The sequence below is a fragment of the Parus major genome, chromosome 9 (assembly GCF_001522545.3).
Source record: "Parus major isolate Abel chromosome 9, Parus_major1.1, whole genome shotgun sequence".
NCBI lineage: Eukaryota > Metazoa > Chordata > Aves > Passeriformes > Paridae > Parus > Parus major.
The window spans coordinates 21,212,760-21,237,549 of NC_031778.1; the positions used below are offsets into that span (position 1 = coordinate 21,212,760).

Consider the following 24,790-nt stretch of genomic DNA (forward strand, 5'->3'; position numbering starts at 1 on the left):
GGGCTCCGGGACACCCTGCTCTGGGATGGGCTCCGGGACACCCTGCTCTGGGATGGGCTCCGGGACACCCTGCTCGGGAGCGGGCTCCGTTACCGAGCTCAGCTCGGAGCAGCCCGGTTACCGAACTCACCCCGGGCCGGTCACCGCTGGCTGAGGACAGGGGAGAGGTGGTCACTGCTCAGGTAAGGCTTGCGGGGCTCAGAAGAGATCGCTTCTCTGTTAGCTCATATATCTTATCTCTGAGTTTATTACAGAATATGCTGAGCTGGAAGAGACCCACAAGAATAATCAAGTTCAACTCTGAAGTGAATGGCCTGCTTCGGTGTTATTAGCACGGTGCTCTAACCAACTATGGCACATCAAAAACACACCCACCGTTTCCTTCATGCTTTTCCTGTATCTGTTACTCCAAACCACGAGTTGTAATCCTTTCCAGACCGAGCCCATTTATATTGTTATTCAGATCCCTCCTGGTTGCTAGGCTGCCAAAACGATGCAGTAACACTTGGTTTTGTTTTCCAGCAGGCCATGTCGGTTCTTCCAGATCTTCACCTGCATTATGTGCAGACCTGTCAAAATTTGAGCCAGCCTGAAAACCCCTTCATTGCTCGTGTGCTTCAAGAAGCTGATAAAAATGATGAAATGTAAGGAAATAACAAACGGGGTGTTTCAGATGCTTCTGAAAGCCTTAAATGGGGTAGCAAGATGAGGAATTGAAAAATGAGAAAGTTCATGCAGTTTCAGGCTTAAACACAAATCAAGTTTAACATTTGCTGCTGAAGTTCTGGTTTGACTCATCTTGACATCATCTTGGCAGAAGTTTGTAGCTATATATCCTTTCTGGGCAGCTTTACAAGCAGTGAAATCAAAAAAAGTGAAAAATGTACAGGATGGTGCCTTTCTGTCCCCTAAAGAAGCCAAACCCTGGGTTTAGTCTTCCTAACTCTGTGTCTCATTCCTGTTCAAAAAGCCTCAGCTGCATCCAGTTACCTTCCAGCTGATCATGCTTCCCTGAGCTGCCTCTGGATCCTGACAAGCTATTAACCACCCAAATTCTCTCTCATTAAGGGTCTGGGTACTGCTTCTTCTCATGGACAATGCTGGGATCAAAGTTAATTGTCTTTTGGGGGGAAAAAACTAAGGAAATGAAATGGTTTGTGTTAGGTTTTGATCACATCAGTGCTTGGATCCCATCGTCTGTCATGGTGTTACAAAAGGACTGGCAGCAGATAATCCTGTGTAAGAGCTCCAGTGAGGGCAGGCATGGGCACACCTCTTATCTGGAGGGAGAATTTATTTCTCTCTATCATTTTACTTCTCCCCATGTGCTTACATTTTTATGTTTCTGCAGAAGTACAAAAGGAATCACATTAAAATTAGCTGGAAATAATCATCTGGTGCCTGTGCCGAGAGTGACAGATGGCGATCTTGGAGTTCTTGTCTCTGTCTTAGGCCAAGCTGCCTTTGTCACAGGTAAGATTTTTCCATGTGTGTTTGACATTGCTGTGCTAATACAAGAAAACATGATCAGTCTTGATTTCTGCCTTAATTCATCTTTGGTTCTTTTTGTTCAGAAATCGGTTCAGTGCAGATATGCATCTGTCACATTCCTTATTCTTCATCTTTTTCAGGCTTGGATCTTGCCTATAATTTATTGACTGATGCTGGAGCAAAGACCATGGCAACATTCCTCCAGGTGCCAAGGGATGTTTATCTTTCAGCAACTTGCAATTTATTTGTCTATATTAATATTTATATATGGTGTTCTGGGGACAAAAATGAGCTGGTTTGGCAAAATTCCGGTAACTTTGACTATCATATCCCAATCCATCCTATTAGAACCTCGAATTGTATTTTCTGTGGAGATTTTTAATTTCTGGTAGAAGACCTTAGGATATTTGGCTGGTTGTTCTGAGGAAATAATGATGGAATAAACTGTGTGGCTTTAAGGCTCACAGTTGAATTCAACAAAGGGGATAATGGTTGTGTCCAGTGTGCAAGGGCCTTTGTTTCAGCTATTTTATAATCTCTGTTAGCTTTTTTATAAGCCTAAACATAAGGAATTTTAATGCAACTTTTTTGTCTTTGCAAACACTGGGATACAGGTGGAAAATAGTGAGTTGCCACCCTGTGCCTGTATTCCTAGAATTTCAGGGGCACTGTTAAGTTCACAAAATGCCTGAAATTGTGCATCTGAGCTTGACCACCTGCCTTATGCACAGGGTTTCTGGGTGGTTCCTGAGACCCCACGAGGGCCCTCCCTGTGACAGATTTTACGTCTTGCCCTCATCACCTGACATAATTTGGCATTCTTTAACTACTTCTCCAACTCATGAACTACCTGAAATGCTGTAAAGGGCAGAGTTTCTCATGTATATCTCCTTTTTAGAAAATACAGCTGTATTGAAAAAACCTCTCATTGCTTCCTGCTCTGTTTGTTCCCAAGGAAAACTCCACTCTGCGGTACCTGAACCTGATGTTCAATGACATTGGCACAAGTGGGGCAGAGCTGATAGCAGGAGCACTCTATGTGAGTATTTGCCTGGGAGATTTAGGCAATGGCATCTCCTTTGATATTTTTTGCTTTTGATGACCAGTACTGGTTGTGCTGCCAACATCAGAGCTGGCTGAAAGGGGCCTCTGTCTTTGCTCCATTCAGCATGTTGCTGTGTCACAGAGATTGCCTGGTTTCCCAAGGCACACTTCAGAAATCAGATTTCACACAAGAGAAAGTTGCACTGTGCTGCCATTAACACTTAATTATCTATAAAAAGACGTAATTGTCTATAAAAAGCACAACTATTGCAGCTGGGTTTTTCCGTGTGAATAATGCTGTGCTCAGGATATATAATGCCATCATTTTTTCCTTTTTTTTTTTTTCCCAAAAAATTAAATTAAATTTGTCTGGTCTTTGACATCAATATTTTTCTTGATTCAAGATGTCTGAAACATGTTTTCAAAACTTTGCCTTACAGCAGCACCACAAACCCAAGTTTGTTATTTTAAATGTGGTTTCCCAAGGAAATGAGGCTTGTGTGTAAGATTTGTTGTGTTTGTGAAAGGAGACTCACATGAGCTCTTTCTTCCTCCTTCACAATCTTTGAACCCTGAATTGATTTCAACTAAATTTGACAGGCCTCCAAAACACTAAGGCTGTGCAGTAGATGTACAATGCTGGGCTCACACAAGGCTTACCAGATTTAAATCAGTGTTAATTCAGTTTGCATCTCAGATGCAAATTTAGGCAGAAATATTTGCCTGGATTATTTTCATGAGTGTGATGAACTTGGGAGAAACAAAAGTTTTCAAATACAGGAGTTTTGCTTGCAGACTCTTATGTTTGGTGTCACTGAGGAAAGCCTGAGCCAAGAGCTGAGCCAGTGTTATCACTTAGACACAATTCTTCTGGAACGTTGTGTTGTCTCTGTGTGACAGCCAGCAGAATTCACACAAAAAAAACCAAACAGGAGAGTGTTGTTTTCCAGGCCATCTTAAAGGGATATTTATTTTTTTAATTATGTCTAGAGCAATCAAAGTCTTGTGCATCTGAGAATGACTGGAAACAAAATAGGAAACCAAGGTGGGATGTTCTTTGCTTCAATGCTAAAAATTAACTCGACCTTAGAGAAGTTGGATCTTGGAGACTGTGATGTGGTGAGTAACCCAGTAAAACTATCAGCAATAACAAGTAAGTCTTTCAAGGGTATTACAAGGGTCCTGCAGTGCTTAATTAGGGAGAAATGCCATCTGTTGTCATTGATTTTGTGACAGCTAGAGGTGACACAATATATGATATTATAAATAAGGAAAGACACATTGCATAAAGCACCTGTGAAGTCAGAACTGGGGGTATTTTAGAGCTACTGTGTTTCTCTAGGAATTCAGATGCTTGGCTTGCACATTTTCTGAGGTTTTTTTTCCAGCTGTTCCTTTCTGTTGAGCTAAGTCCTTTATAATTCCTGTTGAAGAATGGACTTCTCATTCCCTGGAGAATCTTTTCCTTCTAAAGTGTGCAGTGCTGTAACCCCTGAAAGTCATTCATCCCATAGCTTTGCTGCTCCTCTCAGAGCTTGACCCATAAAGGACATAAGCACAGCAGAGCTGAATTGAGTAGAAAAGCACCCAATTTACTCTTGGACAATGAAGTTCCTCCTAGAGCTGGGCACTGAGACTTCTAACACAATGCTCCAGGAGACTCAGGGAGCTGTGGATTGCTTTTAAAAGCCTACATTTTTCTCCTGGAAATTCAGAATTTGCTTCTGAGCCAGAAGGGGGAATACCCCTCAGAAAGTGTGAAGGTGTTATGAATACATGAACAAGGAAAGTGTAGGCAGTGTAGGATTTATTCAAAAGTTTGGTATGTGTGTACTTGGTAGGGAGTTGATAGAGTTGGTTTAAAATGAGATGTGTAGACCAGCCTAATTGAAAAGTAGCATAAATATGAAATAGAGGGAAAATTAGAAAGATACTTAAATAAATAAATAAATTTAAGTTTGCCCAATTCATACTAAATATGAATTTACCTGGTGGATAAATGTTAGGGGAACACACATAAGCTGATTTTGCCTCATAAATCAGGGAATTTAAAATGCATGATCAATTGAATGGACAAGTATTTTTTAGATCCATTATTCTTGCTTTTTATTTTCTGAGTTGCCAAGTCATTTGTACTACTTAGTCTAATTTCAGTCTGATATTCCATAGGCAGTTTGCATTGGTATTATCAGAAAATCTGTTATGTGTCTGTAAGCAGTTGCCTGTTGTAGTCCTAACCCTCTAGAGTAGATGAAGGCAGAAATAATAGTAATGGTAATTTGGTAGCTTGATCTATACACTGAACAGGTTTCTCTAAAGAGTTTATTTATTTTCATTTCCAGGGCCTGCAGTGTCTGACAGCAACAGCCATAGCCCTGACTCAAAACAAATCACTCAAAGCCATAAACCTAAATCGTCCTTTGCTATCCAGCCAACAGGTATGTGAGTGCCTGTGGAGTCAGCTCAGAGAGAGGGGCATAAGCCAAGTCAGTACTGATGTATTTATGGACATCTGAACTACACAGCTCCATGGAATTCCTTACAAACTGGAGAAAATGGTTGTGGGAATATTATTTTTCTCTTTCTGTGCCAAGTTTTGGGCAGTTTTTCTGCCCTGGTTTAACTAGAAAGTTATTTTTTAAAAAATTTCTGTGTTGTCACATTTGATAAATAATGGGCTAATGGAGAGGAGTTGGTATTGGAGAAGCAAGTATTCCTTCTGCTGTTAGGACATGGAGTTTCCTGTAATGTTCAGCAAACTGAGGGAGCCATGCAGGAAATGAGGGGGAGCACAAAGGATGCTCTTTACCTGAGCCTAAAGAAGAAAGACACTACAGCAATTCTCACATTCTCTGTGCTGAGTGGTTTTGCTGTCTCACTCAGTGCATGGCTGGTGCTGCTCAGGTCTTGGCAGAACTGGAGAGAGGTGGAGCCACCTGCCTGGCAGCAGTTCTCAGGTGTCTGGGACAGGATCAGTGTTTTCCTGATGGCAGGATAACGAAATTAAAGTGCCATGAAAGCCAGATCCTCCTCAATCCCCAAAGATAAATTTAACAGTTTGAACAGATTTTAGTTGTTTCTTTTCTAAGGCTGGGCTTGATCTGCCCAACCCCAGCTTTGGAAGTCAATTTAAACTACTGCTATTGGTAATAGTAAGGACCTGGTCTGGACCTGTCAGAGACTGTATTTGTCATTGTTTCTACCTTCAGCTTCTATAATTTTCTGAGGCTTCTGGGCTTTTCCTTTATTTTTGACTCACAGTATTCACTCTGTTATTTTCTTAACTAAACAGGACAACTTTGAACAAAATTCTTTTGCCTTAGAGTGGCAAGACATATTTTTCCCATAGAAGACCTATTTCTTTTGCATATAATCAACAGAACTTTTAAAGTTGGAAAAGATCTCCAAGATCAAGTAAAACTTAGACCAATTCACTCTTGTATGAAATAATTAGGATAATTACAAAATACTCTCAAATGTTAGCAAAGACTGACTCAAGCATTCAGGTTTTTTAAGAGCAATAGCAGGGAGGGAAACTGATTAGACATAATTAAATGTTGATGCTTCACTGATATTTGCAGGGGTGTAGACAGTACTGTAAAACTGAAAATATCTCTATAGTATTTTTAGTCTCTTTTTTTTCTTTTCTCCATTTTTAGCTTTATCATAAGCTCTTCTGTGGTTATTTTTATACAATACACAAAATAGAACACTACTGATGACCAGATCTTGCAGTCAGTTGTGTATCTCCCTTTTACTGAAGCGCAACTGTATCTTATCCTAAAGTCTAGCTTAATAAAATTGAGTGTATGTTTCTAGGAAGAGTCCACAGTTCATATAGCTCGGATGTTGAGGAGTAATTCTTCTCTTGTGGAACTACACTTGGGCAAGCATGAAATGAAAAGCTTTGGTGTAGAGCAACTGTGTGAAGCCCTGTATGGAAACTCCAGCCTGAAATACCTTGACCTTAGCTGGTGAGAGTGATTAAATGTGGCACATTAGAAACTCATTTTCTTAGCAAATTATAAAAAAAATAAAATTAAAATGTGCACCTCTCTTTCAGTAATAACATAATCTGTGATGGAGTTAAATTTTTGGGAAAGCTACTAAAAAAGAACCAAACCTTGGAGATCCTGGATCTTAATGCAAACCGAATAGAAGATGATGGAGCCATTTACCTGAGTGAGGCCTTGTCAACGTGGAACAGGAGTCTGCAGGTGTAAGTATTTGCACTGGCTTCCCCAGAGACTGCAGGTGAGAAACCTGGACTTTGCAGTCCTTGAAATGGCATCACAGCTCCTGTGTCTTCATATTGATCAAAATAGGAAGGTCAGGAAACTCCAAATGTTTTAGACAATTTTTCCTTCTTGGGGAAAAAAAATTCCATGAGAGATTGGGTGGGATTTCTTTAATAAGCATTAGTCTGCTGCCATGTGAGATGCTCCAAGACCTGTGAGACACCCTGGGGTGCTGGAGGTGAGCCCCAGGTGTGCTCAGAGCTCTCACAACTTTCACAGTCCCTCTAAGAGGGTGAGGGGTGAGGCGATTGATCTGTTCATTCTTTCTGCGTCTTTGAAGCGCAGGTCCCTGTGGTACACAAACGAAAACAAGAGCTGTAGATGTTCAGAATTTTGAGATAATCAGATTCCACGCTGGGATAAGGCACTATATTTGTTGGTTCTGATCTTCAACACTTAAGAAAATCCTCTGTTTAAGTTCGCTTCCGGGTGAACCCAGAAGAGCTGTAATCTCTCCATCAGGGTCTTTGGCAGCCGCATTAAACCCCTGCCGGCAGGATGTAAAAGCTGATCAAAGGTGTTACCTGAAGCCATTAGTTCTAAGTAGCAGACTGAGGAGGTGGTGACTGTGAGGTGCCTCTGAAAGCCTTGCAGGTTCACTAATATAAAAATAACTGCCACTCCACCAAGATCAAAGCTTAGCCTGGATAAATGCCAAGGCTTGGGCTTCAAAGCAGACTAGAGATGAGACCTGGCCACCATGCAGCAAAGTCACTGACACTGAAGAACTCAGTAGTGAACAACCTGGCTGCAAGAGTCAGGAAAGTGCTTTGAGAAATAGAGTAAGTCCAGAGGCCAACTGCCTTTGGCTACCTGAAAAGGATATTAGAGTAGGACTGGCTTTGATACAAATAAATAATTATATTATAAATAAAAAAGTTCTATGTATGTATTATATATGTAATAATAAGACTAAATCATAGTTAAATTCTTATTTTTAACTAAGAGATGGTTTGGAACACATTTTCTTTGTTTTCTAGGTTGTCTGTTGTAAGCAACAATATAACTGGCAAAGGACTTTTAGCTCTTGCACATGCAATACAATCCAACATGAAACTTTCCCATATTTACATCTGGGGCAACAAATTTGATAAAAGCACCCGTGTGGTAAGTGTTTGTTCTGAACTCACCTGAGAAGGCTGGGGTTTTTTTGTTCTTACTTTCTTTCCATTGTTGGGAAGACTGCAGCAATTAGTGAACAAGACACCCGGTTTGTTTGGGGGTTTTATGTGGTTGTAATCTGGTGGTGCTGGAATGAGGCTCGCTGGAGATCAGCACACTGAAGGGTCTAAGTGCCACGTGTCCCCTGCAGAGCCTTCACCGCAGTCCAAAGGAAGCAGCACGTGTCAAATTCCTGGCTTTCTCCATTGCAGGTATTCTCGGAGCTGATTGGGATGGGCCGCCTGGAGCAGGGCTGCACAGACGTGGCTCCCTACGAGGTGGATGGCGAGGTTTTCCTGGCAGAGATGTCCCATGGGCTGGGCAAACACCGCTACTGGGCCCCACGCTGCGCCACCGTGGCCCCCAACGCCGCCAACGCCAGCCTGGCAATCCTCCCCGTCTCGGAGTATTTGTGAGTGAGGCAGCATCCCTGCACCTGAGCTTTCCCTACTTGGGGTCTAGTAAAATAGTTTATATAAGTATCAGACTTGCTGCATGATGTTTCTTTGGGGTATGAGTCTAGGAGGAATCTACCTCTGCTTGAAATGGCAACAGAGAGAAAATATCAAAGAAATTACCTCAAAATTTGTTGCTAAATAGTGCTCCATCTATTAAAAGTCTGTAACTATGGTAAGGTTTGTACCCAGGCAGAGCACACAGACAAAAGCAACATCCAGGACTGCTGCTGGGCAGCAGATCAGGTATCCTGCAATCAGATTCCTGCTGAAGCTGAGAGCTTTGGGTAAATCCATTTGTTAGAGCTGTTCTCCCTGTTCTCTTTCATTTTCCTTATCAATTACATCCTTTTGATCTTCCAGTAGTGACTTCTTTTAAACCAAGGTAAGTGAACTTGAGCATTAAGCCACAGCCATGCCAGAATTTAAAGCTGGTGAACCCAGTTTGCTGGGATATACACAGAATTTTGATTAAATTGTAGCACATACTTGTTTCTTCTACTACAAATAGAAACCACCACCAAATCTGGTGCAATCATTTCTTCTCATCTCATGAAAACTCCCTAAAAACATTTGTATCATTATATCCCTGTGGCAATTCCTACATGAGTAAGACAACATATGCATGTAATAGTAGTTAAACATTGTTTAACTGTTTGGACAGACTTTGTATAAGTTTGGGAATCACTCTGCTACTTTCCTTTTTGCATTCATTCTGCACATTCCTGCAGAAGTGACTTAACTTATGCTCCTAAACAGAAAAAGTCACCAAATGGAACATCAGAGGTTTGCTCCAAGCCTTTCCTTAATGCAACCTTTTGTCCCTCTAAATGTGCCTGTTAAATATTAGCATAAAGTAGCAGAATAATCTGTGACTCTACGTACAAGATCAAAGCATGAGGGGAAAAATATAAGAAAGTAATTTCAGTAAAAATAGCTGGGAAGCAGCAGGGTAACTGCTTGCTGCTCTGACTCTGTATTATCACTGTGGTAGTGCAGGAACAGGAAGACATTTAGACACCTCCTCCTCAGCTGAAATGACCAGGGCAGTTGTGAGAGCTGATGCAGGTGGAGGTTTGTTGTTGTTTGGCTGGTTTGTTGGGTTTTTTTTTCATTGCCTCCACCCCCAAACACAAATTAGTCAGGCTCTTGCTCCAAGAGCCCCTGGTATCCTGAGAGGACTTAGAGCTAAGCCCAGGGCAGGTATGTTTGTTCTGCACACCTGCACAGGGCCCTCCCAGCCTGAGGTCACTGTGTTGAGCACAAAGTCCGTACATCACCCTGTGAACACCCAGCTCTAGAGAGGAGCTTGTATTTCAGCTCTTGCTCAACAGGAAGGATGCAGCAATGAGAAATAAAGCTGGGGATACACTGAACGTGGTGGTTTGAGAAGAATCTGCACACTATGAGCATTCCTAAAGTTTGAAATAATTAGATAAGCCTGTGTTGGTACTTTTGAGTGTTGCTGCTCTGGATCATTACAGATGACACTCTGATAGTGTCAGACACTGACACACTGGTGACAGAATTTCTTGCTAGAAACACCCCTATAAGACTCAGGTATTTTTTCCATGTATCTTTCTTTCCCTTGTCAGGTATATGAAGTTCAGTCTAATTCCACTGTTCAAATTATTTACTTGTATGAATGCCATTTATTAATCTGAGGTGGTAACAGGTTCCTGATTCTACCAACAGCAGTATTTTGGTTTTAGTGATGTGGTAAGATAGCAACAATATCACAGTCAAAATATATCAGGTAAAATGGCATCTAAAAGTGCTGGTGTATGTGTTTGAAGCACTTGCACTCTATCTGAACCCTTGCTTAACAGCAACATGTTGAGCTCTTAAAGCCCTCTTCATTACTGACAATATCCATAAAAACAGCTCATGTGTTACAATTTTCATTGATACTCCTGTGTAAGAAAGGGCTGCAGAGTAATTCCTACCAAATTCTGTATAAACAGCATCCTGCAAACTAAAACAAATTATTTGTGCTAAACCCTGTATTGCTTAAAGAGGCCTGTGCCAGAGACTTTTATTTCTTCCTTCCTCTGACCTTGAAATTCTTAAATGTATCTTGTATTCTTTGGAATGAGAGAATTTACACAGGCTAGATTTTTTTTTGCCACATTCTTCTGAGTTATTCAGAAGTTAAAGCAATAACAATCCTGCTCTGAAAACCATTTTTTCTGCTTTTAGACCTCACTGTGCCTTGCTGAGAGGCAGCATTTTCCCCCCAGTTTTAGAGGGGAAGCCAATGAAGGCAAGTGACTGACCCAGCAGGGCAGGGGTGTAGCAGAGGTCCCCCAAATCCCACTGTGTGCTCCAGGGGCCCCCACGGTCCTCGTGCCAGGGTGGTGCCAGGGGTTGTGTCTGACTGGTTCCCTCCTGCTTTTGTCACTACCCCTTGCAGTTATAAACAGGAGACACAGGGTGAGGGAAAATTATAAAACAAGTTTATTAAAGTCTAACATAAAACACTTCAGGCTAAATATGTACAACTCTCTCCCTTCCCAAGGGATTATAAAATTGAGAGTTGAGGTATATACAAATAACAGAGGAGAAATTGTATATACATGACAGATACTTTAAAAATAATTTAACCAAAACAATCAGTTATTAGTCCTTATCTGAACTTAGTTCTGCAAGGCTTATTGAGCCTCTCTGGGATCACAGCCCTGAAATCCTTCATGTAGGACTTGTCTGTACTTGAAAATTGTTTTGTAGCACATGATTTCAGAAAGGTTGTCATGCTTTGTGCCCACTTAGAGACACTAATTTAGAAGTCAATGTGTTACAAGGAGCTATTCTTACCCAAGTACATCCAAACAGCCAATTCAAAGATTTAGAGATGCAGATAAGCTATTCAGGCAAAACTTGCACCAACTCCAGTGCAAAATTGACTGAAACAGCAGTGTGACAAAACATGTCATATTCTTTGTATTACTCTTAATAGAATTATTGAAATTCCTTCTTTTCTTTTGCAAGGACACATGCCTAAAAAGTTTCCATGCTCTCCCATATTAATCCCTTACAGAAATTACCAATACTGTTATAAGCCTTGTACTTCAAAATGAACCCAGAATCCTTAAGCCTAGGACTTAAATGTGCATCTGATTTCCATGCATCTATTGGCAAAAGGTACAGTCCAGACCTACAGCCTGAACACACCTACAAATATATATATACTTTTATATATTTATTTATTTAAAATCTATATTCTAGTAAATGAATACAGTTGGTAAAGATCATACCTCAGCAGCTGAGATATCTTCATGAAAGATGAGGATAAAAATCAAGATTCTCAGATGGGGACTCAAGAGTGCAGGTCACTAAATTATTGCTCCAAGACAAAACTACAAGCCTGTGTATTCTATTAAGAAAGGTTAAAATTGTTGTCTTGTAAAAAATAATGAGTATCTTCTTGTCTATAAAGAAAACTAAATGACTAATAAAGCAACTGTTACTGTTATAAGTATCTAAACAAATCCTGTATAAATCTAAGCACTGTATTTTTTAAAAAAGTCTGAAATCTAAGAATACAGTAATAAGCTATAATTTTAGAAATATAAAACCAGTCCAAACAAACACTGTTATGGAATGCATTTTCTGTGTAGGAATGTAGTTGTTTAGGTTTCTTTCCAGAGCTATTCTCTCTCCTGGTCATTTATCCTGAGTTGCTTTTCCTCAGGTATCAGCAGCATATCATTAGTTTGTCTTCCAAAGCTGTTTAAATATGCAAGTTATCAGTTGTATGGTGTTTTCATTCTCAGTATTCATGATTACACCTATGTCTATCCCAAGATTTCTTCTCTATCTTCAGAGAGAGACAGCAAAGACAAAGCTTAGTACAAGCTACACACAGTCAAGATTCCAATTTTGTGGTTCTTCAGTCTTAAATGGCAAGGCTGAGGAATCCCTCAGGGGCTACAGCAACAACAGAAGCTGAGAGAGACAAGAGGGGAGACAAAAGGAAATGCCAAAAATATAATACCAGAGAACTTTATCCTTTGTCTTTTGCCAGCATTATGAACATCAGCTGTTCATAAGTGTTGTGGGACAGAGAAGCAGAGAAATTAAAGGCCCTGCAATAATTAACTCCAGTGGGGACAGTGTGAGAGATTCCTGCATTAGGGATGTTCCTGTTGAACATGGCTGTAATCCTGCTAGCCATGGTAGATTTCATCAGCAAATCTACCATATATTAAAGCATAAAATGTGACCAAGCAGCAGGTTATAGACATGCCCCATACTAAAATGATCAACACAAAGCAGCAAAAGATCTATTAGTTTACAAATACAAACATGTAGGAAGAGAAAAAAAATAATTATAGTCACATCAGGAGTCAGGGGACATTTTCAGACTCTTCAAATGAAATCCTTCAAGAAATTTTTCACAAGTCTGTTTAATTAAGGTGCAGATTAATTATTACTCCACGTAGAATGGAATCAGTTAAGAGGTATCTTCTATATTCTTCTATTTATCAGCGTCTGGACACAAGGCATCAGTGGAAATAAATGCTAGCACCAAGTAAATAACCAACAAAGGATAGCTTTAAATGCATTGTTGGTACAGTATCATGACTGTTTCATTACTGTTTGATGATTACATAAATAATGCTTACAATTGTTAATGGCACAAACTGGCAAAATGGAGTAGAAAAGTACTTCTATTGTCATCTAGTCTTTTATGACCCTACCAAGACATTAAAATGTTGCTTTTTAAACATGTCTGTTGCTAGTAATAAAGCCTGTCTTTACCTGGGCCTTGCTAGGTACCAGTTTTGTGCAGCTACTGTGGACAAGTGACATGAGAGGTAAAGCAATACAAAAAACTTTAATTAAAACAAATCAGTCAAACTCTAGCAAAACCTTGCCTGGAAGAATATCAATCTGCTCTGTTGTATTATTCTTTAATGCCTCCTCATGTAGTGTTCACTTACTATTTTCACAGTGAAGGGCAGGATTTATTTCCTCTTTTGTACCTCCTATCTAGCACAAGAAGCAGCACTACAGCAAAAAAAAAAAAAAAAGCATTATGAATCTCTGATTCGTGTCTCACTAATTAATTCACTGCTTCATCTACAATGTGCATGCCCCAGCTCTCCTTTTGTTGCTACTTGTGCCAAGCCCAGGGTGTTTTAGGGATGTGAAAAAATAAATCTGGGACAAGATACAACAGTGCTGGATTCACTTCTAACCAACAATCCAATGCAATTTGTTGGAAAGAAGACCCAGGAGTATCCATGCCATTAGGACCCTCCCACTTGCCACACTTCAGACAAAAGTTAACCCTCCTTTACTTTTCTTGTCAGGAAAATACACCCAAACCTTTCTCCCTGGTCAGGCTCCACCTGAAGATGGCACTTCTGGCAGCCAGCAGCAAATCTATGCAAGCACCTCAGCAGAGCACTGACCTGCCTCCATCATGGACCATTCTAGTACCTTGGAGTGCAGGCTCACTAATACATCCAAAGTTTGATTTTTCCCTACACCTCTGGGTTAATCCTACTAAACTATCAAATATGGCTTAAAATATCTGTTCTCAAATGACATTGTGACACGTGAAATCAGCAGGAACACGGGAAGAAAACTCCAAAGTACATTAACACATGTAACACAGAATTCTTAAGGCAGGTGTTGCCGGAATCATCTCCTGGAAATCAGAGTTAATCACAAATAGAAATTTGATTGTAGATAAGCACAATTCAGCACTGCACAATGGAAATGTCTTACAGGTGTCTTTACACAGAGGAAAACAAAGAACATGTCCAATTCAGAGAGCATGACTGGTTGGTTGATTGTGTTCATCTTACCAAACATTTCCAAGTTCACTGCCAAACTACCTGGATGGCTCTGCACTGCTCTGTCAGTACAACTGCTGCAGGAAGATAAACTGAGGTTCTGAATATCCAGTCACAGCAGATCTCAGTAATGTTTCTGATGAAGGGGACTGGCTCCCTGTCACAGGGAGCAGCATCTGATGATCTTCAGTCCCAATGGGGAGAGGAAGTGCTAAAGACATCTCAGAGGGTTTCACATCTATGGACTCTGATAAAGGACTTTTCTGGCTCTGAATGGATTCTTGTTCATTGAAAGAATTATCAAGTGCAGTGGAATCAGGGGAAGTTTCAGGTCCTGTGGAAACAACAACAGCAAAAAAACAGAAAGAAAGGTTCAAAAGCTTGTGCACAGATTCTGTGAATTCCCTTTCCAATGACTATCAGAGCCAACACCTGGTGTGTACAGGCTGCCTGGGCAGCTGGGATATTGGTGCTTCCATGTGCTGCAAAGCCAGGCCAGCTGTAAGTACAATGTCTGCACTGGGAATCACATCTGCTGCTGCCTGTAGTGTGACAACTGGAAGGATGATGCAACCTGATCTCTACTTGGCATGGTACAGAAGATAACAAACCCTTAACATCACAGTGAACAAAGGTTCTTTGGAAGAAATGTAATCTTGAAAGTTTCCTGGAGACTTTCCACCCCAGAAAGTCTCAGAGCCACACCCAAGCATCCTCCTTAAACTAAAACAGCAGTGTACAAAGTATCATTTGTCTGTAAACTTCTTTGAAAGACAACATTTAACTCCATTCCAGAGAGAGACACATTGCAGATTTTATCCAGTCACTTGAAAAATTACTTTCTATTCTTAATTGAATCCCTGTTAGTGGGTTCCCTGCTGCCTTCCTGCTGGAATGCAGCCAGCCACTGCTCTCGGATGGCTCTCTGATTAACCCACATGGGATATCTGACCCTTTCTCTACCAAGGCATGCTCCACAGTCTGTTATTTCAGTGCTGAGGCACTCCTGGCTGCCTGCTGTCTCTCTATGAGAGCTGGCCTACCTTGGCAGCAATTTCAGATCACTGCTCCAGCTCTGCCAGGCCCTCCCCACACTCAGTGCTGCCCTGCCCTCCCCACTGGGGCCTTCCTGAATTCCACGCTGTCCCTGCTCATTTTCCCACCCTCCCCCTCCCAATCCAGATGTACACACACACCCTCTTCCATATGACAGAGGCAAGGGATTTATGGTCGATACACAAGGATGGACAGAGGACAAGGGATATGGAGCCAGTGTTGAACAAGGCTGGATACAGATGCTTTTGGCCCTAAAAACAACTACTATCCAAATTCCCTTTGTTTTCTATTTCTAGGCCTGGATGAACGAAAATATTTATTCAGCATGGAAGGCAAGAGAGCTGATCTGGTTTCTTAACCTTTCTTTGCACAAGGAACTCACCTGTGTGAACTTTCGTTTTGTGCTTCTTCAGATTTTTAATATCTGTGTAGGAATTTCCACACATTTCACAGATAAATGGTCTTTCACCTGAAGAAAAAAATTGGTTTTGCAGTGAGAACAATCTTGATGTTGAAAAAAAATACAGTTAGAGACATAGGATAACAGATTTCAATGTTCTACTTTGAAATACAATTTTGTAACTCTTATTTTGTCTGTGTCTCTATTACAATAAAATTATTTCCAGAATAAAAGTTTAAAACAAACATTTTAAGCAAAGCCTCAATCATACATCAACACCTACACCGTGGCACAGATGCTACTCTGAAGGCAATTAAAAAAATTAATGAATATTTTCTTTACATTATGTTAACCCAGAGACACATAAATGAAGAAACTCTTCTATTTTCAAGTACATACCAATACAGTGTATTTTAAAGGATGAAAGTAGATTATAATTTATGGTGCAGGAAGCAGCTTGTCTGAAAACTGACCTGTATGAGACCGAAAATGTTTATTGAGCTCTCCAGAGGAAATAAAGCTCTTTTCACAAATGCCACAGATATATGGCTTCTCTCCTAAAGGAAACACAAGCACATTGTTATTTCAACACATAAACCAGAATACAATTAACAAATCAAAACAGAACAGAGATATTGTCCAATGGGAGAAAGCGCTCCCGAAACTGGAATCAAAGGAAAAACAACATGAGAAAGGAGCCGGATGCCAATTCCCAAGGTGGATTTCTGGGTGCCTGCCCCTCTGCAGAGCCCGTACCTGTGTGTTTGCGGGAGTGGGTGATGAGCGAGCTGGACACGGCGAAGGCTTTTCCGCAGCTGTCACAGACGTAGGGCTTCTCCCCGGTGTGCCGCCGCACGTGGTACGTCAGCGTGCTGGCCTGGGCAAAGCGCTGCCCGCAGCGGTCACACACGTACGGCTTCTCCCCACTGTGCTTCCTGCAACAACACGGCCCCGTGAGCAGCAGCCAGGCTGAGACAGCTCAGGGAGGCTCTGCTCCTCCTGCCACCGCTCTGGCCTACAGCAAACGGGGAATCACTGAGCTCGGCGTGAGCCCGCGGCTCCTGCGGAGCGAAACTCACGGCCTCTGGGATGGGCACGGCCGTGATTTCCACGGCAGCTGAACTGAACCACAGGCCCTGCACAGGTCATGTGCACCATGGGAACTCAGCATGCTTTGTACTTTAGGGTACTGAAATATAAGATGATGATTCCTAACACAGGAATATCATTCAAACCCCATGCAGATGGCAGTGAGAACTTCTCTCGCTTCCCACCACAGATCTCTCTCCTCTCTCTGGTGCTTAAAACAAGGATACCAGACTCAGGCTGTACATTCATCCAGCACCAATCTCGTCCTTAATGAGCAAGTCCACCCATACAATTATTCTGTTAGGCATTGTGAGAGAAGTCCCATGAGAAAAGGAGTAGGAATCATGTTCATGTGTAACTCTTACACTGGAGTAAATGTTTCTGTTTAAATAAACCCAGGGATTTGTAGGATCTCACTTGTGCCTACCTGGCGTGGATCTTCAGGTTGCTCGAGGTTGCAAACTGCAGGTTGCAGACATCACATTTGTAAGGCTTCTCCTCTCCATGGTGCATCCGGCTGTGGAACACCAGCTGGCACTTCTGGGCAAAGCCTTTGTCACACAGTTCACACTTGTATGGCTTCTCCCCTGGTGAAAAACAACACCCTTGTGCTCTCTGTATTTACATAAGAAAGCTTTGCAATCCATGACCTGACCAAAGCTCAGGTGCCTGTTCTAATACTTCTTACAAATAACATCTTGGAAAATCCTGTAATCAGTCCACTGAAGTGGAACGCTAGAACACAGAGGATAACAGGACTATTTTTTAACACATTGTGTTTGGGTAAAAAAAGAGAAGTAATAATGTTTTCAATAGTGCCAGCTTCTTCACATTATTTTATGAATGCTGCCACTTCAGTTTCAGACTCTTTGCTGGTTATGTCTGTTCATCATTCTCAACATTTAAAATGAACATATCATCTGTTTTTTCTTGCTTGTCCAACAGCAATAGGTCTTCAACATACAGTCTTAGTGCTCCCTAATTTCTCATTAGTGTCTGCTGCAGAATGTTGCAGGTATTTCTCTGACTGTTCATGTCCTCCTAGGGGCGAACTGTCTCCTGTAAGGGCTTGTGCAACTCTGCAGTCCTAGAAAGTACAATAATGCCTTTCTCTGCCACTCTGTGGCAGTGCACAATCAAACTTAATGAGTAAATAGTGTACATAAAAACTCCAAAAGTAGAAGTATTAGACATCTAGCATGCCACTGAGCAACCAACACCATGGAATTCTCTCCACACTCTTGCAAAAATTCCCATGACAATACCCTCAGAGGTACAAAGTACAGCCAGCATTCCTACCAGCACTGTCACTGAATTCTGCAGTCAAGCTCCACCTCGTGTGTGAATCTTTGGTTAGACCCTGGCTCACAGAATTTGAAACTCTCTCCCTAGGTCACAGGAAGAGCAAGGTGTTCTGCAGCTGTTCCTCAATATCTCCTACATTTTCACAGCTTCCTGGAAAAACTGTGACCTCTGCTCAAAGCTTTCCAACATGTAGAACACAAGGAAAGACAAGCACAGGAGTTCTCACCTGCATCTTCCCAGGCTCCAGCAAATTGTTGTTCATCATCTTTTTAAGTCAGACATGCTGGATTAAAATGTTTGAGTGCTCCTAAGTGATTTCTCTTGGATGCTTGGTATGACACAAGCTCCTGCTAATGTTACTGAATGCAGAGATCATAACTCTGTGAGACAGTGACACTATCACTCATATCAGCTGCACATCTATGAAATAACATCCCAAATGTTGCAGTAATTCAGCCAACCTCCTACCTTTCTTGAAGACCCCATGGGACAAATTATAAGACTGAATATTTTCTCCACTGTTGTACTCAAACATGTTTTGAAGTTTTAAAAAAAGCAACAGAAATTCTTGTATCAAGTACAGCTAGCTTTTCATGCTCTCCTGACAGTAGTTTTTGGCCTCCACTACTACACTGCTCTACAGAGCTAAAGGACAGCCAGCTTTCCTAAGTCTTTCCAGAAATCAAGATGTTCAGAACTAATAGTCATCTCTAGTATTGAAACTGTATCTAGTACAGAAAAATGCTGAAACATTTCACCTTATCAGCAGACAAAATTTCAAGAAGAAGTCAGAATCCTTCTAGTCCTGCACCAGGCTATGTGTGATCCCACAGCCCCCACAGCCCATGAGACATGGCCAATGGCTTACCTGTGTGAGTTCTTACATGTGTTTTCAACTGATTGCACTGGGTGAAGGCCTTCCCACAGAGCTGGCACACGTAGGGCTTCACCCCTTTGTGTATCCTCATGTGCCGACGGAGGCTGCTGGCTTCGGAGAACACCTTCCCACAGGTGTTGCACACTGGCTTGGCTTTGGAGAACTTCTGGTCCAGCTCCTCCCCCGAGCTCTCCAGCTGGTAAGTGCCCTTGTCACTGGCTATGTTGGACATGCAGTGCTCCTTCAGGGCACAGCCCTGCTGAGGCTTTCCCCGTTTCTGTTTGGCTGCCATGGTCTGGGCCAGGATATCCTGCGCTGCCAGCGTTTCGCTCGCCACCACCGCTGCCAGCTGCAGCTCCGAGTTATCGCCACCCTGGGCTGCCTGCTCTGTTATGTGGGTGGCCAGCTTATTTGCATCTAAAAACATCTCAAAGGACGTGTTCTCAGCCACCTCGTTCTGATATTGTAGGGATTTATTCTCTGTGCTTTTGGGGGGGCTGAAATTCTTCTTTCGCTTTTTGGGTTGAGGAGATCTCTTTTCTAAAGCTGCTTTCTTTGCCTGTGGTTGAACCAGCTCTGCAGCAGCAGCATCTTCCTTCTCCTCCCGATTATTGTAATCTCGGAGAGTCAGGAGGCAGGTCTGCTGGTTCACTTCAACATTCCCAGTGATACTGGATGTCTCTGTGGAAGAGGGATTAGCAATAAAAGCAAAGTCCTCCATCTTGATCTTGCATTTCGTGACCACTTCTTCTACTTTCAGATAGTCGGCAGCCTGGTGAATCTCTTTAACATTCCAGCTGCAAGGAAACAAGACTTGGGTGAAACATTCTGGACAAAGCAAACATTTGTTCTGCACCAACTGTATCACAAATGAACACAGAGCCCCACAAGAGTTACACTGTCAGAAAATGTAACTTTGAGAACACACAGCAACATTTATTTTCTTGGTGCTGTAGTGCCACACAGCTATAAAATGTCAATTATTCCTGAACTGCAGGTCCCTATCCAGTGGGGTCTGCAGACCCTTAAACTGGGGATTTTTTTTTAATTATATGGCTGTGCTGGTTTTATATGTCATATAGGTGTCACGTATAGCCAAACAGCTCTCTCTGGGCAAGAATGGTCCTTTCACCTTCCTTCTCCTTCAGAGATCCACCTGCTCAGAAAATCCAGAAACTCTCCTGCTGCAGTCCCAGATGGACATCAAGTACTCTGACCAGTTCTGCTCATATGTAATTAGCAAAGCACCAATCACTAACTTCAGCTCTGCTGCTGTTAATGCCTGTAGCTAATTAAAAAAAACACCCTGAACCTGTGTACTTAAATTATTGAGTATAAGATTTCACACTTCAGTAGAAAAAAACAGTTTTTGAGCCTGCATTTGACACCAGACATTGAGAAAGAAGTAAAAATCCTGGATTTGGTATTTCTAAATAGCCACACCTCCCTCATGGGAGATAAATCTCTTTTGCTGAGAAAAAGGCACTGCAAAGAAAAAAGCATCCTCACGGTACGTGAAGCAGCACAACAGGCACAAAACCAATGCAGTAATGAGGGGAAACTTTTTCTGTGACTCCTTCTGGGCAATATAATATAAAATTTTAAGTAACAGATCATGCAAATTCTAACAAATGTGAATTTTAAAATCGTGGCTATCCTCATCCATCCCTCAGGCTTAAGTTCTCTACCACATTCACAGTTCCTGTGTATTTCTGAGAAGAAGGACTACTGTAATTTACCCTCAGACACACAATTATCATTCCCTCTTCTGGTAATCATGCAGGATGTTTAATCTCCCCCAAAACATACTGAAACAGCAGGAGACTGAAACTATCAATCAGTGAAATATCAGACAACACACCTTTATTTTGGCACTCACATGTCATGGGGTATTTTAAAGCATACAAACAGGTGAACTTCAAGTTGTTAATATTCATCACATCCACTGCTATATGTTTCTTCAGACCTGATTGCAAAAAATCCAGTTCTGCCTTACCACAAAGTTTATTTCCCTATCCCATTTAATAGTATGTTACCTGTCAAGGTTTAAGTTTCCTGTATAAATAAATTCCAGGAGCTTTTGGAATCCATCAGCTTTCACTTGAGACTGATCCAGGACAACGTTGTTGTCAGATGTGTCTCTGTAAAAGGCCCCGAAATACTCGCTGAAGGAGGCGAGCACATTCCTGTGTGCTTTGAACTGGAATTCCCCGATGACCACGGTGCAGTCGCAGAGGAATCCGGCCTCTCGCTGCTTGTTCAGCCTCTCCAGCAGGTGCTCACAGTGATGGGAATACTGCATTTTGAGAAGGAGCTGCAGACACTTTCTGATCTGCGAAAGCAAAAAAAGAAATTAAAAAAATTAAAAAAAAATATTAAAAAATTTTATATGCAAGATTTCACTCTTTTTTACCCCGTAACGCAGCGATCACACAGCAGTCAGTGTCCGGAGCCGCCCGGGCTCACTCAGGACCTTGGCAGCAGCAAGGGACAGCGAGATGGTGGCTGCTGCTGGAGCCGGGGCGCTCCGCCTGCAGCGGCGGATCGCGGGGGCGCGGGCAGAGCCCGTGTGCTCCCGGCCCCCCCGGGATTAGCCCGGCTAAACCCGTCGCTTGTCACCGGTGTCACAGCCGGGCTCCGGGGAGCGGCCCGAGGCTCGGACCGGCCGGCGCTCAGCCCGCGGGGCGCCTGCTCCCGGCCAGCGGCACCGGGGCTCCGGAGCGCTCCCCGTTCAGTGCCGGCGCGGCGCCCGGGTTTGAGCGGCCTCGGCAGCGAACGGGGCGCGGGACCCGCAACCCCGCGGCGCCCCCGGCCCGGCCCCGCCGCCGGACGGGACGGAGCCCGCGGCGCCCTCCCCGCTTCGCTCGGCCCGGTCCGGCCCCGCCGCCCCCGCTTCCCCCCGGCCTCGCCCGGCCCGGCCCGGTCCGGTCCGGCCCGAGCGCCGCGGCCCCCGCGCACCTGCGGAGGGGAGAGAGGGCTGAGCGCTGCGCTCAGGCCGCCATGTCCCGGTGACGCCGCCGCCGCTTCCGGGACGCGAGTTCCGGCCTCCGCGCCGGGGCGGCTGGAGAAATTGCGGAATAAAACGGGTTAAATATTCCTGCCGGGCCGCGCTGAGGATTTTAGTAAAATCATTCTGGAAAGGACATTGAGAAGCGGAGAGCACTGCTGCAGTCCGGCAGGAAGGAAAAAAGGGAAAAAAAGAGCCACCTTGGCCGGTGTTTCCGCCCGGTTTCGAACCGGGGACCTTTCGCGTGTTAGGCGAACGTGATAACCACTACACTACGGAAACGCCGCTGGGAGCGCCTCTGTCAATTACATTGGTAATATCATTCTGCCCTGCCCATCCTGCGGTCCCTCCCCGTCTGTCCCTGCTGTCCCGTTCTGTCCCCACTGTCCCGTTCTGTCTGTCCCCACTGTCCCCTCCTACCCCGCATCGCATCTGCCCCTCACGGACCCCACCAAACGCCCCCGGGACCCGCAGCCTCCCCCTGCCTCCTGTCCCCCCGCAGCGCCTGCAGGTCACCCCCAGTGCGGGTCTCTCCAGGTGTGCCATCCACAGCTGGCACTCTCCTACACCAGGAGTCGGTAGGAACCAGAAACTTCAAGCAGAAGGGGAATGTTTGGCATTGCTGGCAGGGCAGGGCTGTGATGAACCAGCGGACGGGAGAGCTGGGAGCTGGGCACGGAGCGTGCGACACCCGGCAGCGCTGCTCCGCAGGCCTCTGGATCTGGAGAATGGGGAAATGACTTATCCTCCTGGATTTTCTAGTGCACCAGGAACTGAAATAACAAATCTTGGGAGTAGCTACAGAAGGGAATGTGGTTTTGTCACTTTTTGCAGAGGGAAACATGAGCCAAGCTCCAGCTGGTGGAAAGATACACCCTATAACCTTCTCCAAGGAGCTGAAGTTGCCTGGATCGTGAACAGGTCAAATGCATTCCCTGTATTTTTTTTCAAACAAACACATAGTTGAAGTGTTCACATTCCCAATGTCCCTTACCTGGGACGCCTCCAATATACTTTGACTAAAGATTTTGGTGAGATGCTGGTGTTGCCATGGAGACTGGGGTGGAAAAGTGCTTGTCCGATACCACTGTATTTTGATTCCTGTACTTATCCAGAAAAGCGTGGGATTATCATGTCATGAGGAAATGGGAGGCTGTGGGGAAGAAGTGGCAGAGCTCTTCCCTGAGCAGGCTGCTGTGCCAGCTCTGTGTGTCAGTCCAGGCTGTGCTCCTACTGTCTCCAGGTCTCAGCACAGGCTGTGTGACAGACTCCAGTCACGCTGTCACCCACAGTGACAATCAGTGACACCAATCCCTGCAGGCTGCTGCTTTCCCCCTGCTATTTTCCAGTTTGACCTGGACAGCTGTGGGCTCACAGATCATGTAACATGGGTTCTGAAAATGGCATTTCACAAGTCACAGGAGCTGAGGAGCTGCTTGTACAAGGCATTAAAGAAAAATGATGTTATGTGTGCTTCAGGCTTAAGGAAAAGATGACTAAGAATTCCAGAAATGTGGAAAAAACTTTCCACCTTCCATTACATGGTTCAGAATCAAGGGTTTAACTGTCCTGAAAGCCTCTTTCACCCTCCCAGTTTGGCACAGAATTGGCAGCGATTGGCAAATTCTGTGCCAAATCTATCATGAATGAATCATCATCATGTTGGCATAAGAACTTCCACTCCAGTCCTTTCTTGTATTTTCTGGTGGCCTCTCCCCTGGAATTAAGCTGAATATTTTGTCCCAGGTGTTGAAGTGAAAGTCAGAGCTCCTCCTAAGAAGATTTCAGTTTGGACAGAAGGCTCCTTGCTTCCCTCCAGCCAGAAACTTCCAGTCCATGCAAATTACTGGGAGTAGAGGGAGGCTGAGCCTAACACAGAGCACAGAAAATGCTCTAAATGTTTCTAAATGTTTCTAAAATAGATGTATTTTTATAACAGATTTTTCTTAACACTTCCTGGAAAAGAGCCCAAGATTACAGCTACCTGAAAGCAAGCAGAGAGAAGCCTGTGTCCATAGCACACCAGTAAAAAATACATTTAGTACAATTTATTCCTTCATAGTCTGTGAATACATCCTTCTGAATAGATATAAAATACTTTTATAAGAGTCTCTTTAGCAGACCAATCCTGCACAGCATATGTACAACTAAAGTTGGGAACACCAAGAGCTCTACACTATTGTTTCACACTCCTTTGCACTTGCAAAATGCCTTGCTTTTCCATAGAAATTTCAGGGTGGAAAAGCAAACACACAAAAGCCTCTCAGAGGAACATGAGGCAGCAGAGGGGTCCGAGGTGAATGCTCCAGGGAGCACCGCAGGGAGCATCCGCCCTGCACAAAGAGAGGTCACGGCAGAGATGAATAAAAACCATCACCCAGCACAGCATGGGAGGGGGAGGAAGGGAGCGGTGGGGTTGGCACAGCCCTGCTTTGGGGGAATGGTGGGAGAGGAATGGCCTGGGATTCTCATTCAGGGATCCTCAAGTGGGACCTGAAAGCAGGCTCAGGTCCCTAAATTCAGCTCACAAGCACGAGGTCCCCAAATCCCAGGCACCAGTCTCCAAATCCTGATACCAGCCCCCAAATCCTGGTACCCTCCCCCAAATCCTGACACCAGCCCCCAAATCCCAGGCACCAGCCCCCAAATCCCAGGCCCCAAATCCTGGTAGCCGCCCGCAAACCGAAAGCACCGATATCCAAACCCCAGGCACCAGTCCCAAAAGCCCACTGCAAGCCCCCGGTCTCGGTCCTGTCCCAGCCTCAGGCCGCATCCTCCGGATGCCGATCCGCGGCCGCGGGGC

General features: G+C 43.7%; 2 protein-coding genes and 1 non-coding gene across 5 annotated transcripts in view; 1 reads left to right on the forward strand and 2 right to left on the reverse strand.

The window, feature by feature from the left end:
• Positions 1-9,371, forward strand: part of LRRC34 (leucine rich repeat containing 34) — a 14,204-nt gene extending 4,833 nt beyond the window's left edge. Inside the window, exons 1-11 of one of the 2 annotated variants that reach the window (XM_015637440.2) lie at positions 8-182; positions 523-644; positions 1,352-1,473; positions 1,632-1,696; positions 2,447-2,530; positions 3,526-3,654; positions 4,878-4,973; positions 6,355-6,509; positions 6,599-6,754; positions 7,814-7,940; positions 8,207-9,371. In XM_015637440.2, the coding sequence (XP_015492926.1) occupies positions 529-644; positions 1,352-1,473; positions 1,632-1,696; positions 2,447-2,530; positions 3,526-3,654; positions 4,878-4,973; positions 6,355-6,509; positions 6,599-6,754; positions 7,814-7,940; positions 8,207-8,410 (1,254 nt within the window). In that variant the 5' untranslated portion in view covers positions 8-182; positions 523-528 and the 3' untranslated portion in view covers positions 8,411-9,371. Of the gene's footprint in view, positions 1-7; positions 183-522; positions 645-1,351; positions 1,474-1,631; positions 1,697-2,446; positions 2,531-3,525; positions 3,655-4,877; positions 4,974-6,354; positions 6,510-6,598; positions 6,755-7,813; positions 7,941-8,206 lie in introns of those variants that run through there. The other variant, XM_015637438.2, reaches the window with a different exon arrangement.
• A 1,512-nt stretch (positions 9,372-10,883) lies between these two features.
• Positions 10,884-22,025, reverse strand: MYNN (myoneurin). 2 transcript variants are annotated; one of them, XM_015637434.2, is made up of 8 exons: positions 21,939-22,025; positions 21,017-21,312; positions 18,972-19,777; positions 17,226-17,385; positions 16,466-16,644; positions 16,183-16,266; positions 15,692-15,778; positions 10,884-14,587 (listed from the first exon to the last, which is right to left on the reverse strand). In XM_015637434.2, exons 2-8 carry the CDS (start codon positions 21,280-21,282, stop codon positions 14,319-14,321), a joined length of 1,851 nt encoding a protein of 616 aa, XP_015492920.1. In that variant the 5' UTR covers positions 21,283-21,312; positions 21,939-22,025; the 3' UTR covers positions 10,884-14,318. The 2 variants fall into 2 exon arrangements, with proteins under 2 accessions (XP_015492920.1, XP_033372595.1); XM_033516704.1 differs by lacking the exon at positions 21,939-22,025 and adding an exon at positions 21,394-21,648.
• A 171-nt stretch (positions 22,026-22,196) lies between these two features.
• Positions 22,197-22,269, reverse strand: TRNAV-AAC. The gene has a single exon. It is a non-coding gene; the product is annotated as a tRNA-Val (tRNA).
• Positions 22,270-24,790: the final 2,521 nt, after the last annotated feature.